Consider the following 14,797-nt stretch of genomic DNA (forward strand, 5'->3'; position numbering starts at 1 on the left):
CTGATGAACATCTGGGTTGGCTTTAATGAACGACGCTCCCACAAACGCTCACACAGTAACTCTGTGTCCAACTCTCATGAAATGCCAGATTGTCTGCCGGGGTGGCTACACCAGTCTCACGTTCCCCTCAAAAACACAAGAGACTTCGAATTCCTCCGCACCCTTGCTAACATTTGCTACTGTTCCCCTTTTTGATTCTAGCTACCGTGGTGAGTATGAAATGGTGAACCTCACTGTGGTTTCTTCGTGTGCTTACTGGCCATTTATACATCTTCTCTGGAGAAATATCTGTCCAAACACGTTGCTCATATTTTAATTAGCTTGTCTTCTTACTGAGTTAGAAGAGCTCCTTATGTTATTATGGATTTAAGTCTCTTACCAGATATACGATTTGCTAACATTTTCTCCCATTCTGAAGATGTCTTTTCACTTCCTTTGAGACTATTGCTTATAGCACAAAAGTTTTAATTTTGATGTCATCCAAATTACCTACATTCCTCTTTTGTCACCTTCACCTCTGGTGTCGTACCTAAGAAGCCATGGCCCAGCCCAAGGTCATGAAGATCTACTCCTATGTCTTCTCATAGTGTTAGCTCTTCCATTGAGGTCTATGATTCATTTTATTTTTGTGTATGGAGAGACACAGGGATGTTATTTTTTTTTTTTTTTTGCAAGTTGAGACTTAGTTGTCCCAGCATCATTTGTTCAAAAACACCATTTTCCCAATTTGTCTTGACATCCTTGTCCAAAATCAACTGACAAGAAACATGAAGATTTATTTCTAGACTCCCAATTCTTTTCCATTAATCTACATGTCTATCCATATGCCAGGATGACATTTGCTTGGTTGTTGTAGTTTTGTAGTAAGTTCTGATATCAGTAAGTTTGAGTCCTACAACTTGGTCCTTGTTCAAGATTGTTTTGACTATTCTGGGTCCCTTAAATTTCCATATGACTTTAAAGATAAACTTGTCATTCTATGCTAAAAAGTCACTAAGGTTTTAACAGGGTTGCAATGAATCTTTACATCAATTTGGGGAGGGCCACCATCTTAACACTATAAAGTGTTCCAATCCACGAACATGGGATGTTTGCCCATTTACTGAAATCTTTAGTATCTTTCAACAATGTTTTACAGTTTTCAAAATATAAATCTTATACCTTTTCGCTAAATTAACACCTAATTCTATTCAATTTGATGTTAATGTAAATGAAATTGTTTTCATATTTTCATTTTTGGATTTTACATTGCAAGTGTATAGGCATATAACTGATTTTTTTCAAGATTTTATTTATTGGGGCGTGGGGGGCACGAGCAGGGGAGAGGAGCAGAGGGAGAGGGAGAAGCAGACTCTGCACTGAGGGCAGAGCCAAAGCGGGCTGAAACCCGGGACCCTGAGATCATGACCTCAGCCGAAATCAAGAGTCAGACAGTTAACCAACTGAGCCACCCAGGCGCCCCTATAACTGCTTTTTGTATCTCGGTCTTGTATCCTATAACCTTGCTGAACTCATTTATCAGCTTTCATAGTTTTTTTAGTGGGTTCCTTTGGATTTCCTATACACAAGATCCTTCATCTGCAAAGAGAGACAACTTTTACCTCTTCATTTCCATTCTGGATGCCTCTTGCTCCAATGTCTTGCTTACCTGCACTGGCTAGAGCCAGTACAGTGCTGAAGAGAAGTGGAGAGTGCAGATACCCTTGTCCTGCCCCTGATCATAAGGGGAGAGCTTTCAGTCTTTCCCAATGACTGTGGTGTTAATTGTGGGTTTTTCATGGATGCTCTTTACCAGGAAATTCTTCTACTCCTAATTTGTTGAGTGTTTTTATCATGAAAAGGTGCAATATTTTGTCAAATGCTTTTTCTGTCTCAGCTGAGGTGATCATGTGGGTTTTGTCCCTTACTCTGTTAACAGGTGTATTGCACAGATTGATTTTTATATGTTGGACCAACCTTGCATTCCTGGGATAAATCCCATTTGTCATGATGCATAATCCTTTTACTATATTGGTACATTCTGTTTGTCAATGTTTTATTGAGGATTGTTACATCATCTCTATAAGGGATATTGGTCTGTGGTTTTCTTTCCTTGTGATGCCTTTGTCTCATTCTGGTAACAGGAAAATATGAGCCTCATGGGATGAACTGAAAAGTGTTCCTTCTCTTCTATTTTTGGAAGTTTGTGAAAGGGTGGTATTAATTCTTTATTAAATATTTGGTGGAATTCACCACTGAAGTCATCTGGTCTTAGACTTCTCTTTGTAGGAGTTTTTTAAATTAGTAATTCAGCCTCATATATATTGCTTTTATATACTAATACTAATAAACATGGTCACACACACATTGAGGCAGAGAGAGAGACAGACTTATTTTAAGGAATAGGCTCACATAATTACGGGGACTGGCAAGTCTGACATTTGCAGGACAGACCAGTGGGCTAGAAATTCAGACACATTCTGTGCCTTAAGAAGAATTTCTTCTTCTTCAGGAAATTTCAGTCTTTGCTCTTAGCCCTTCGACTGATTGGATGAGGCCAACCCACATCAAGCAAGGTAATTTGCTTTATTCAAAGACTACTGATGTAAATGTTAATCACACCTAAAGTATGCCATCACAGCAGTGTCTATACTGGTGTTTAACCAAACAAATGGGCACCACTGCCTCGTCAAGTTGGTACAAAATTACTGTCATAGTCCGTTTGGGTAATTTGAGTCTTTCTAGGGATATCTGCATTACTGATTTAGAGAGCTATTCATAGTGTTCCCTTAATGCTGTTTATTTCTAAATCCACTCACTCATGATTTTAGTGATGTGAGTCTTCTCTTCTTCTAGGTTAATCTAGCCTACAGTTTGTCTACTTTGTTGATATTTCTGAAGAACCGGCTTTGGTTCTGTTGGTTTTCCCCATTGTTTTTTCTATTCTCTATTTCATTTATTTCTATTATAGTCTTTATTTCCTTCCTTCTGTTTGTTTTGGCTTCAGTATGCTCTTCCTTTTGTAGTTTCAAAAAACTGAAGAGTTAAGTTAATGATTTGATGTTCTTTCTACACAGTCATTGAAGACTACAGATTCTCTTGGAGCCCGACATACATGTATCCCCTAAGTTTTGGTATGTTGTGTTTTCTTTTCCATTCATCTCAAAGTTACTTCTTAATTTTCCTTATGATTTCTTCTCTGACTCACTGCTTATCTCTACACATTTGTCAATTTCTTCACATTTCCTGCTATAACTGATACCTAACTAAATGTCCTTGAGATCAGAGAGCACTCTGTACGACCCCCATCCTTTCAAATGTACCGAGGCTCACTTTATGGCCCGGCACGTGGTCTGGAGACTGTTCCACACGCACTTGGGAAGGGTGTGTGTCTCGCTGCTGCTGGGTGCAGTGTTCCAGAGACGAGTTAGCTCAGCTGCCGTTCGGTCTGCTAGTCTTCTTTCTAGTTGCTTGCTGACCTTCTGTCCAGTTTCTCACCCATCATTGAAAGTCGCATGTCACTACTTATTAAAAAAAATTTCAAAAAATGTTTTATGACTTCAGAAAATGCTTAGATATTTAAAAAAAAAAAGTAATATTAAAATGTGCTTGCATAACATAATTGCTACCATGTAAAAAAAAGTACATTGACACGAAGGCCAGAGGAAAATAACAAAATGTGCCAGTGACACAGCTTCTGGGCCATGGACCCACGCTGTCACGGAGTTTTCTAACTTTTTTTTTTTTTGAGTTTTCTAACTTTTAACAAGAAGGCCATTACTTGGATTATCAACATGTTTGTAAATAGAAAATATGACTCCATATGAGTCACAGGCTCTGCAAGGACGTGGCACCTCACTGTCACTGCCAGGGCCGCAAAACCAGCAGCAGCCCTCCCAGCTCTGGCTCTAACGCCCCGATTCCCAGGGCCCTCTGCCCGCCTCGGTCCCCACATGGAACTAGAACATGCACAGGAAAGTCCCTGGGAACAACGAAGCCATGACGAACACGCACGGAAGCCATGCAGAAGATGCACCCAGCAGCTGCTCTGGTTCATGTGACCCGTGGAGAAAACAAAGCGCAATGAGACAAGACTTCAGTGCAAACAAGGGAAGTGAGGGCGACAATTTCTGAAATGAATTCATCATTGGCAGCAGCTCTTCTTTCCCTGCTGTGACGGAGCCCAATTTATACTCCGAGAGGGGAAAGAGGCGAAAGAATGACCACACCCACTCACCTTCGGTGAATTGCAAATCCCCCGCATGATTTCCCCCACGCGGCCTGGTTGTGGGAACTGACTTCCTGCGCTAATCGGGCACTAATTACAGCCCCACAAACCCTGGTCTGCACCAAGTGCGTGCTGACCATCTTCTCTGGGCAAAACTAACATACTGAAAAACAACCTGTGCTTTTGAGATTCTGACTTACATACAGGAACATGAAAATACATATTCTTAATTTTCTTAAGTCAGTACATTGTTTATTCCAGTTCCTTTCTATATTCGCTGTCAAAAGTGATTTCCTTTAAGAGAAAATGACACACAGAATCAAGTTGATTGGAGCTTAACACATGCTGATAATGAGAACCAATGGACAAACACCCCTCGCCATCCCAACCATTCATCACACAGGCCCAACCCACACACAGTCAGCCTGAGGTGTCCGTCCAAAGTGCCCCACCAGAACTGTTTCTAAATTTAATAGCACAGATGATGGGGGCTGGGGGATGCTGCTCTGTTTTTCACCCTGCTGAAAATATTTAAAACTAAAATATAATTCTCTGCTTAAATTGTGCAATGCAAGGTGAGGGAATGGTTCTTAATTCTAAGTCAAATTTAACACTGTTAAAAGGAATATGACAGTTGCCGCTTGAAAAATACAGTCTTTACTTTAAAATTACACCATGCCTGGAGGGAAAAACCCTAAAAAAAAATCCAACAACAGTAGAAGGGTTTCATGAATTATGCTATATTATCTCAATGGAATATTATGTGCAAGAGGTAGAAATGATCTTTACAAAGATTTCTTAATGATATAGGGGAAAGCTTGTTATAAGGTTAAATGGGAAAAGAGCACAAAACAGAATTTTATACATAATATGCCCTCAACTAAGTAATTACAACGCACAAAGAAAAGCCAGAAGAACTATACCCAAACAGCTGGTACCCTGGACAGGCCGACGTGGGCCTGGCCCCACCCTGCACCTGCCTGCCGGGACACACACAGGACAGGAACCAGAGTGATTAGTAAGGAGCAACTGACAGGGACCTGACACAGAGAACAGTTGGAAAAACGCAGCTCAGGCTCAAGGCTAGATGAGCCCTCCCTCCCCACATGCAGATCTAGATGCTGGGACCCACATGCGGACCCGAGCCTAGGAAGGAAGAACCCGGGGCCAAGTTGGCTTCCCAGCCAGCAGCCCAGAGAACAGGCCCAGGCACTTCGAGGCCTGGCCGTGGGCAGCAGGAGGCCCGAGGAGGGCTCACCACGGGAAGGCACGGTAACAGCTAACACCATGACTCCACCCTGAGGCACAGAAATGGGGCCCAGGCAGATGCGAGACTCCCCCCAACCAAGCAGCCACCCCTCAGGTGGGAAGGGTGAGTGCAGGGATGGAGATCCGGGAGCTCCTTCCCCAGCCCTCCCTGCATGGCTGCAAAGAGACATAAACCCAGGTTCCCCTCGTCAACGGTGGGGCTGTCAAAGTCAAGGACTCTGGCTCTCCGCCACGCTGCCTCAGCTTCCCAGGTTCGCTATACTGAGCAGGTACTTCTACTCACACACTGAAAAGCATGTTTTCTAACTGCACAACACACACAAAAACCCCGCAGGGATCTGGCTCAATACGGGGCCTGCTGAGCTTCCAGTCTGTGCCAAGCACATGCACATGTGAGACACCATCCCTGCTTCAAGGAGCTGGAATCAGCGGGGCTACAAGGAGAGGAGAAGGGAAACGACAACACGGCGACGCAGTGACGAGGTGAGCCCGAGTCGCGGGACTCAAAGGTCAGAAGGGACACCTGTCACTTCCACCTCATTTGAAAAATACAAAGCGGTAGCAAGAGTTGGCAAGGATGGGGGCCCACGGGAACCCTCCCACGCTGCTGGCGGGAATGTCGAACGGCGGCTACCGTGTGACTGCTGGGCCCACAGACGCCCAGAGAGATGAAAGCACGTGCTACACCTCACACACGGGGTCACTGCTGCAGCATTCATAATACCCAACAAGTAGAAAGAACCCAAACATCCATCAGGGGATATGTGGATGAATAAAACGTGCTGTATCCACGTAACCAGAGGTTATCTGACCACAAGAAGGACTGAAGTGCCGACACCTGCTACCTGTACGGACCTTGAACATGTGAAGCGAGAGAAGCCAGTCTCGGAAGACCCCCCGCCCCCCCCCGTCGTATGACTGCATTTACATGAAACGTCCAAGAGGGACAAGCCACGGAGACGGAGAGCAGGTGAGCGCTGGTGCAGGGCTGGTGGGCGGGGCGGGGCGGAGGGACCACTCTTGGTACAGGATTTCCTTTCAGGACGGTTAAAAGATCCTGAAATCGTGCTCATGGTTGCACTGTGTGAATACCTTAAATACCACGGAATCTTCCACTCACAGTGGGTGAATTTTATGGTATGTAAACTATATCTCAATAGAGCTATGTTTTAGGTAATAACAGTAACAACCCGCTGGGGGTCAGGGAGCAGAAGAGAAATCAGGGAGGAGCGCGGACGACCCAGAAGCTGGGCGGACGGCACAGGGAGCTTCTTCGAGCCATCATTCTGCTAGCTGCATACACGAAAACCTTCCAGAATGAAAAGTCCTCTAAAGTAAAGCCGGGATGGAAGTGGGGGTGCAAGGGGTGGAGGGGGTCAAAGGCAAAGACTTCCAGCGCTGAAGTAACTAAGTCACAGGGTCGGGATGTGCAGCGTGGTGACTGCAGTGAATAACACAGTGTCCCGTGTCTGAAAGTTGCTCTGAGAATAAATCTTAAAAGCTCTCATCCCAAGAAAAAAAAAATTCTGTGACTGTCTATGGTGACAGGTGTTAAGTAGACCCACAGTGGGGACCCCTTCACAGGGGACAAAAATGCCAAATTCGGGAGGGGGGACTCTGGGGGGCTCAGTCGGTGAAGCGTCTGCCTTTGGCTCAGATCATGGCCCCAGGGTCCTAGGATCGAGTCCCGAGCCAGGCTCCCTGCTCCGCCGGGAGTCTGCTCCTACCTCTGCCTGCCGGTCTCCCTGCTCGTGCTCACTCTTTCTTTCAAATAAATAAAAACTTTTTTTAAAAATGCCAAATTGTCGTGCTGTATACTGAAACTAAGAGAGTACTAGATGCCAACTCTACCTCAATAAAGTAACTAACCAACTAATTAAAGATGTGAGATGCCAGGGGCGCTTTCTGGGCGCCCCCCCAGGAAGGGGTTCACAGTCGGCATCCCTGTGGGAGGGGCAGGCAACGGGTGGCAAGAGGGAATTGCCACTGTTCTGCAGCCCGTTTTTGGCAGGTTATCCATAACATCCACACTGTCAAGCCCTTGGGTCATTTCCAGGCTGCATCTCAGTGGCACTGGACTTGGCTGACCGCTCCCTCCCTGAAAGTGTCCCCTCCCTTGATTTTGGGGATGCCTCACCCCAGGCCTTCTTCCCTGATCCCACAACTGCCCATCGCTCCCGTTGGGCATGCACATCTCGTCCTGCCCCCTCCACTCCAGGAGGAGGATGGCGAGAGTCTCTCTCTGCCTCATGCCTGCAGCTGGCAGGGGGGCAGGGGCCAACGAGGGAAAGCCAGGAAGGCTCCTGAACGTGGGCACACTCAGCCGACATGCCCCTTTGACCTCTGGCCCTGTGCCCTGCACCAATTCCCTCTTCCTGTACCTAGAATGTGGACCCCACGGAGGTACCCAGAGCGACCTTTTCATGCGGGAGAAAGCCATAGGCCAAGACAAAGAAGGGACACAGCACAACAATCACAACATCAATAGCGCACTCCCCGGACACTCAGCACCTGCACACATGGCTCGAAGCTCTTCACATAGTAACTCCCGCGGGCCTCACAGCAACCAAGGCGTTGGTGCCATGCCCTCCTGATTCCCACGTCGACAAAGGCCATGCACAGCTGGTAAGGGGCAGGGCCTGGGTCTGAACCCCAGCAGCCAGGCTCCAGCACTGAACCGTTACCACGGGGCCCTTGATGACTCACCCCCAGCAGCAGCATAGGCGTGGCCTGCTGACATCCAGAAGCCAACGTAGGAGAGAGCCATAAACCTCCACTGTCAGGTCCCCGTAGACCCCCAACACACTGGTGACCACAGGACTCTGGATAAGCACATCCAGACCCGCGCCTCTCAGCTGCCACCCCCAGGGCAACAATTCTCATCGCAACCCCCAGTGCAAACCTCTCCCCCAGCTTCAGGTCACCGTGTCTGAACTCAGAATGGTCATCTCGCCTCCCAAACCAGCTGCCTGTCCAGGACAATGGCACCACATGCACCCTGGACCCTAGGAACACGCCAGCCTCCTTCTCCTCCTCACCACTCCCCCGCTCCCATTAGCCTCCTTCCCCCCTCCGTCAACCCCTTCACCACCTCACAGACCAGGACCTTCTCTCCAGCGCCAGGCCCTGCCTTCACCTGCCTCTGGGCCTGCTCCCATCAGCCCACGACGTCTCTCTGTGCACAAGGTCCCTGTCTTTGCTGGGACAGCGTGGGTCCTCTCTCAACCTTATTCTCAACTTGCCTTCCTCAGGGGCCTGAAATAAGTCCGAAGTAGTAGCTACCTTGCTGCTTCCTCTAACTTCCAAAAGGTAAAATTCAAGAAACTGTCACATGCCTGTTTCGAGAGGAAGGTGACATATCTACCAGGTGTGCTGGCTAGACAGTCCTGCACACTCTGCCTACCCTCTGGGTCAAGGATGCAACCTGCATGATCAGGCACCAAGGCGTGGCTCGGATCTAGAACGGGCACATTCACACGTCAGCAAACCTAGCGTTTATGCACCTAAAGCTTCTTATCCCTAAGGCTTCAGCCCCTTAAATTCCCAAACCTTCCCGGCATCGGGCACTCTTCCACAACGGATTCATAAATTCCCAAACCTTCCCAGCATAGGGCACTCTTCCACGACAGACTCATAAATTCCCAAACCTTCCCGGCATTGGGCACTCTTCCATGGTGGAATTTTCTGAGCATATTATCCACTCCTGTTACAGAAGTCCACTCATGGGGACTCCCCAGGTTGCAGTGCACCCTAAATGACTGTATTTACCAGGCTCCACATCTGGACGGGCTCTGCACACTGCCACCCTTACCTCTGAGATCACAGGAAGTCTCCTGACCTCCTCCCCAACCCTTCCTGAGGATGACAGCCTCCAGAGCCCACCCAAGACTGGGGGCCCATTCAAAGGGCAGTCAAGGATTTGTGCCACATTTACGTAGAGAAGTGGTGGCTGGCATGCGTTGTGTGCACACACGCACGTGTGTGCCTGTGTTAGCATATGTGCGTGCTAAGCCTGCATCTGGGGACGCTGTGACCTTTGAAAGTGGGACCAAATGGCCTTTCCCCAGGGGTGCGAGGTGCTCCGCGAGGAGACCTGAGCTGGTGGCACACGACTCAGACCCAGCCTAGCGCTGTGCTAACAGCCCTGAGAGACCGTCAGGGCCACTGGACCGGCTCCACGCTGTTCCATTTCCAGGCTACTCCTGTTCTCCCCATGTTCCCGGCTTCCCAGTGTTCTCTGACCATTTCTTTCTGCCCCTGCAAGTTGCTTCCACCACTCATCATCCTGGGCAGCCTCCCAATGAAGACGAACCAACCCTCTGCAAAGGAAGCAGTCAATCTACTTGATGAGCCAAAGTCCTCTGAAATAGACCCTGTTTGTCAACCCCAGATACGTCAGCCACCATTCACTTCCCATCTCCATCTTTTTCAAGTCACAAAACATGGCATTAAGAGGCCGCTATGTGGCAGTACCTGCAAAGTCAGGACTCCTGCTGCTCAGAAGTGCCTGCCCCTGCCTGGGACATCACAGTCGTTGGAGCCGGATTCCCCTCCTCCCTCGTGAACCAGCAGGAGCACAGCAGGCCTGGAGCCAAGGACCCGCAACAACCCCTCCCCAGGCAAAGCCTGGCTCCCCATCAGGCCCAGCAGCTCTGCCCACCGCAGCCCGAGGGCACCTGGAGGGATCTCACACCAGGAGGGGCTTCTTCTCCCCTCAATTAATGGGGACTATTTCCCAGAGTTCAGCTTAGAAGAAAGGAAAACCAAAACAACACATGCTTGCCCTGAGGACGGAGTCACGGGCATCTTTTGGGAGGGAGGGCACACGCGGGCTGACCCCTGTGCCACTGGGCACCGCGAGCGTCTGAACGGTCATGTGGGAACAGAATGCAGACCCCAAAGTCCTGCAGGACGCTCAGGGATCCAAACCACACAATCCTATGACCAGGTTTCACACTCTGAAGGAAAAAACTGTATCTGCAAGATCTTTAATAAGCAAAGCATCTAAGGTTTACCCGCTTAAAAACCCAGCCAAGCAGAACACCCTCAGCCCGGTGGCTGGCAGCACGTGCGCCCCGTGCCCATGAGCTTCCGCACAGCACCCGGGCTTCCCCGCGCCCAGCAGACTTGTCCCAGAGCTGCTGCGGGGACTCATCCTATGGGGACCGTCCTCCCTCATCACCGGGCCCAGCATCACAGCAGGTCTTCCAGCCTGTCCACTGCACTCCCATGCTCCCTCCACACAACGCCCCTGCTCATCCCACAAGGTACAGCTGGAGCGCCACAGAGTCCTCCGAGCTCTAGCCTGGGTTTGCTTTCCTGCACCCCATACACCTCAAGATAACACGAATGTCAGTTTTCATTAAACCTCTTCGTTACTGGTCTAAAACCTGTCTTCCTGCTGTAACCACAAGCTCAAGGGGGCAGGAACCATACTCGCTTTGCTCGCCTGCGTCCCTACCACCCCGCCAAGGGCCAGGAGATGCCCTGTTGACATGGGCTGACTTGAACTGACGCGGTCTCCACACACCCGTGCTCTGCCCAAGGCCAGCGCCCCAGCGCCCGCCCCATGAAGGTCTTCGTGAATGACACTACCGCCTAGGAGCTGGCGGGTCGGTCCCCAGGACACTTCAACAGACCTGAGGCTTTCTGAAGTCAGGGGAGGTGGACCAGGACCGACACACGAACACCCCCAAGCATGGACGACAAGAGGTGAAAGAAGTCACGCCCACCAATCATACCTGAAGGCCGGGACAGAAAGGTAACACGTGTCCACTTAAAGACACAGCCAACGGCCAGAAATAAATGGTGCGTTTTATACAAATGTCCCCAAACCACCCCGTACATCCACTCGGCGGACGTGCAAGTCCTGGTGCGTGTGCGCACGTGTGTGCAGAGGGGGTGTCACAGGAAGGCAGGGCAGAGCACAAATCCTAGCTCCTCTGGTTCTTCTCTCTTCGAGACAATGACCACCACAGTCCGTCTCGCTGACGATTCAGGCAAACGCAGTTAAGGCTGGCTTGGGTCTTACGGCATGAGTTGGTGGTAAAGTAGTTAAGACAAACTTACTTACCACATGAATTAAATGGTCTATTTAACATGCAATATCAATTCGCTAATCACATCTCAGCTGAACTTCTTCTTTCAATTAACAACCCCGAAGTCTACTGACAGGTCCTACTGTTCTAGGATCATTAAGAACATTTTCATTATCTGTCAAGGCGGGAGGAAGAAGCAGAAAAGCAAGCGCTCTCGGGCGCAGGCTTCTCCCCTACATGAGAGCCGATTAGGGACGGAGCCGTGGTGGTCCTCATTAGTTGCTTAGCAATGAAAGCCCTCCTATGAAATCAGCAACGCAAACAAAGTGTGAGAGGTTGCAATAAAACGCACTGAACGAGCATGTTCTCATCCTCAGAGGGTAATCTGTCCCAGCCAAACCTCCTCCCTCGGATCACAACCATGATGAGAAGCTGAAGCGGCTAAAGACACAATCTCATAAAAACAAACAAATATCAAGTTGGGAAGGTTCACGTGAAGACAAATTAAAATCTGTTTTTAATAAAAATGCTACAGGCAAACAGCAAATCCCTCCTCTGGTTGTTTATTTTTTATCCATAGATAAATTAAAAAGTAGATCCCACATTTATATTTTCAGAATTTTCAGCAGTTGACTGCTATAACATAAATGGGGGAAAAAATACACAGCACTCAAAGAGAGACCACACTGCCCAACCTAAATCTCCGTTAAACTAATTATTTTGCATGTAATTAACATTCCCATAAAATGAACCGCTACTAGTATCAAAGGCAGAAAGGAGACAACATGCTGCAGAATGCAATCAAACAGGGCTCAGGTTTTAGCTTGTCAGCAGAACATTCCACTAACGGGCTACCACCTTGACCCAATCCATTCAAATCCACCCCGTGAAAGCCAGCCATCAGAACAAAACCACGCTCCTTGTGTATGATTAAAAAGAAGACAGCAAGAATAAACACTGCATCTTAATGTCTTCTTCAATAGTTAAACACGTGGGTTTACAGACTTTTCTTAAAGCTGGCATCAATGAGAAAACTATACTATTTTTAGTTGTCATTACAACATTTAACTTAATGGCACATCTCAACACTGGTGCAATGATGCATAGTAACTCGGCAAGGCCACCAAAGTTCACGTTTAATGTCTGCAGGGAAAAAAAATCACGATATGGTCTTACCTATGTGTTCGCACATGAAGACTACAAAGAAAGGAGTGACAAGGTCATTAATCCCCTGAACATATCCACTGGCAGGGTGACGTATCGCCCATATAAACAATATCCTTTCAAAAATCTGCAAGAAAATTGAACAGGTGGTGAAGCAAAAATAAACACATCAGAAACTTTAAAATGTATGCATTCTTTCCCTCAAAATACATATATACGATCAACATTTTTCACTGTCTCTAATATTAAAAGTAAAAATGTAAACAAAGTATTAATTGCTACTTAATTTTTTCATAAAATTCCCATTATCTTAATTTCTTACTGACTTAAAAGCAATTTCAGTGTCTCACCGAGCCCCGAGCTCAGCCCTGCCACACGAGCTGGCTCCCATAGGAGACACTGCCCCCCCAAGCCCCACGGGCAGAGACTGCACATGGCTGCCCAGGACATGGTCAGGCGGTACAGCAGCACCTGGCCTCTGGGTGAGTGCTCCCTCCATGTGGAGGCACCGGAGAGCAGAGGACCGGGCAGGTGGGTGGGCAGGTGCACCCAAGGATGGATGGGTGAATGGAGAGAAGGAAGGAAGCATGGTGGGGGGAGGGGGGTTGTGGTCAGGGGAGGGGGTACATGGAAAGATGCTCTGAATTTCCCTCGTATGGTAAACAGATTGTTTTAAATGAGGCAGAAGTGACATATGACATTATATTAGTTTCAGATGTACAATATATGAATAGTGACTCAATATTGGTATATATTACAAAATGATCTTTTGTGATATATGTTAAGTCTAATTAACACCCGTCACCATACATAGTTACAAATTTCTTCTCTCATGATGAGGACTTTGAAGATCTCTTAGCAACTTTGAGACATGCAACACGGTATTATTAAACAGCACACTGTCCATTACATCCCCTGACTTACTTTACGCTGACCCCCCCGCCCACTGCACCCACAGCCACCCCCACCTCTGTCAGCCGCCAGTCTGTTATCATCACCCAAGAGCACCTGCTCCGGCATCTTCCCATTACATACATTCCCACCAGCCGTTCCCCCACCCAGGCCATGGACACAGGAGTAGCTCAGCCTCCTCTCTCCCCTTACAAGACCCTTGCTGCTGACCCAGGCCTCATGCTAAGAAAGCACACGGGGCAGGCTAAACGAGCAAACGCCCAAACAGCCCGTGAACTGCCTCATTTCCAAACAGGTTGAGCCTGCAGGGCTAACTGTGCTGGTACCCAAGGCGGTCAACCCCTTTCTGCACTGCCCTCACTCCCAAATATCACCAAGCTTGTGGTCCGCATCCCCAAATCAACACCAACTCAGCTCTACAGCGGGAGCACTGGGGCCTAGATGGGCAAGTCTCTTAACCCAGGGCCCACGGGCAACAAGGGGCACCACCAGCCCTAGAATCCAGGCTCCCAGCCTGGTGCCCACCCTCGTACACCATCAACTATGCTTGCTCCCAACAAATAAAGTAACCAGCACGTAAGCTGGGGCACCTGGGCACAGAGCCTGTCCCAACAGGGCAGCTGCTAAGTACCTGCTGCTGAATGAGTCGTGCATTCGTGCACATACGTTCATACCTGTGTCTCATTTTACAACAGCTTTCTAGCGAGAACTAGCAAGAATATTCAAACAAAAGCAAAAGACCAAAACCACTCAACACGTGGCATCATTTGCCATTTCTCTTGTGCAAACGCAATGTGGCTGACACTGTGCCGCCATTTTGGGCTCCCTCACCCTGGTGACGCCGGAAGCGCACTCGACCCGCCAGTGCAGTGACACAGTGGTAGACAGGGACGCGGAGTCCATGCAGGAGAGGACCCCTCTCGCAGACCCTACCCACCACCCCCCCCGCCCCCGAGCAGCCACGCAGCAGTCATGGCCCGGCCCGGCCACCTGGACACAAGGAAAGCCCGGGACAGTATTCCAACCGTTTCCTCGCCGTGGCCAGGGCAGGGACAGGCTGAGCAAGTGAGGGCACAGTCAGCACAGAGACTGCACCGGGGGCAGAGAGCGGGCAGGGCCGGGCTGCACTAGGACGAGCAGGAGCAGTGCCCAGCAGGACACACTTGGGATAGTTCGCCGCAGTGCCCGGCAGGACACACTTGGGAAA

At 48.8% G+C, this 14,797-nt stretch overlaps 1 protein-coding gene across 1 annotated transcript in view; it reads right to left on the bottom strand.

Moving 5' to 3' along the window:
- Positions 1 to 14,797, bottom strand: part of TBC1D22A (TBC1 domain family member 22A) — a 355,202-nt gene that overhangs the window by 201,120 nt on the left and 139,285 nt on the right. Inside the window, exon 8 of the mRNA XM_027595286.2 lies at positions 12,691 to 12,805. Within this exon, the coding sequence (XP_027451087.1) occupies positions 12,691 to 12,805 (115 nt within the window). The remainder of the gene's footprint in view (positions 1 to 12,690; positions 12,806 to 14,797) is intronic.

The sequence above is a fragment of the Zalophus californianus genome, chromosome 9, assembly GCF_009762305.2.
Source record: "Zalophus californianus isolate mZalCal1 chromosome 9, mZalCal1.pri.v2, whole genome shotgun sequence".
Lineage (NCBI taxonomy): Eukaryota > Metazoa > Chordata > Mammalia > Carnivora > Otariidae > Zalophus > Zalophus californianus.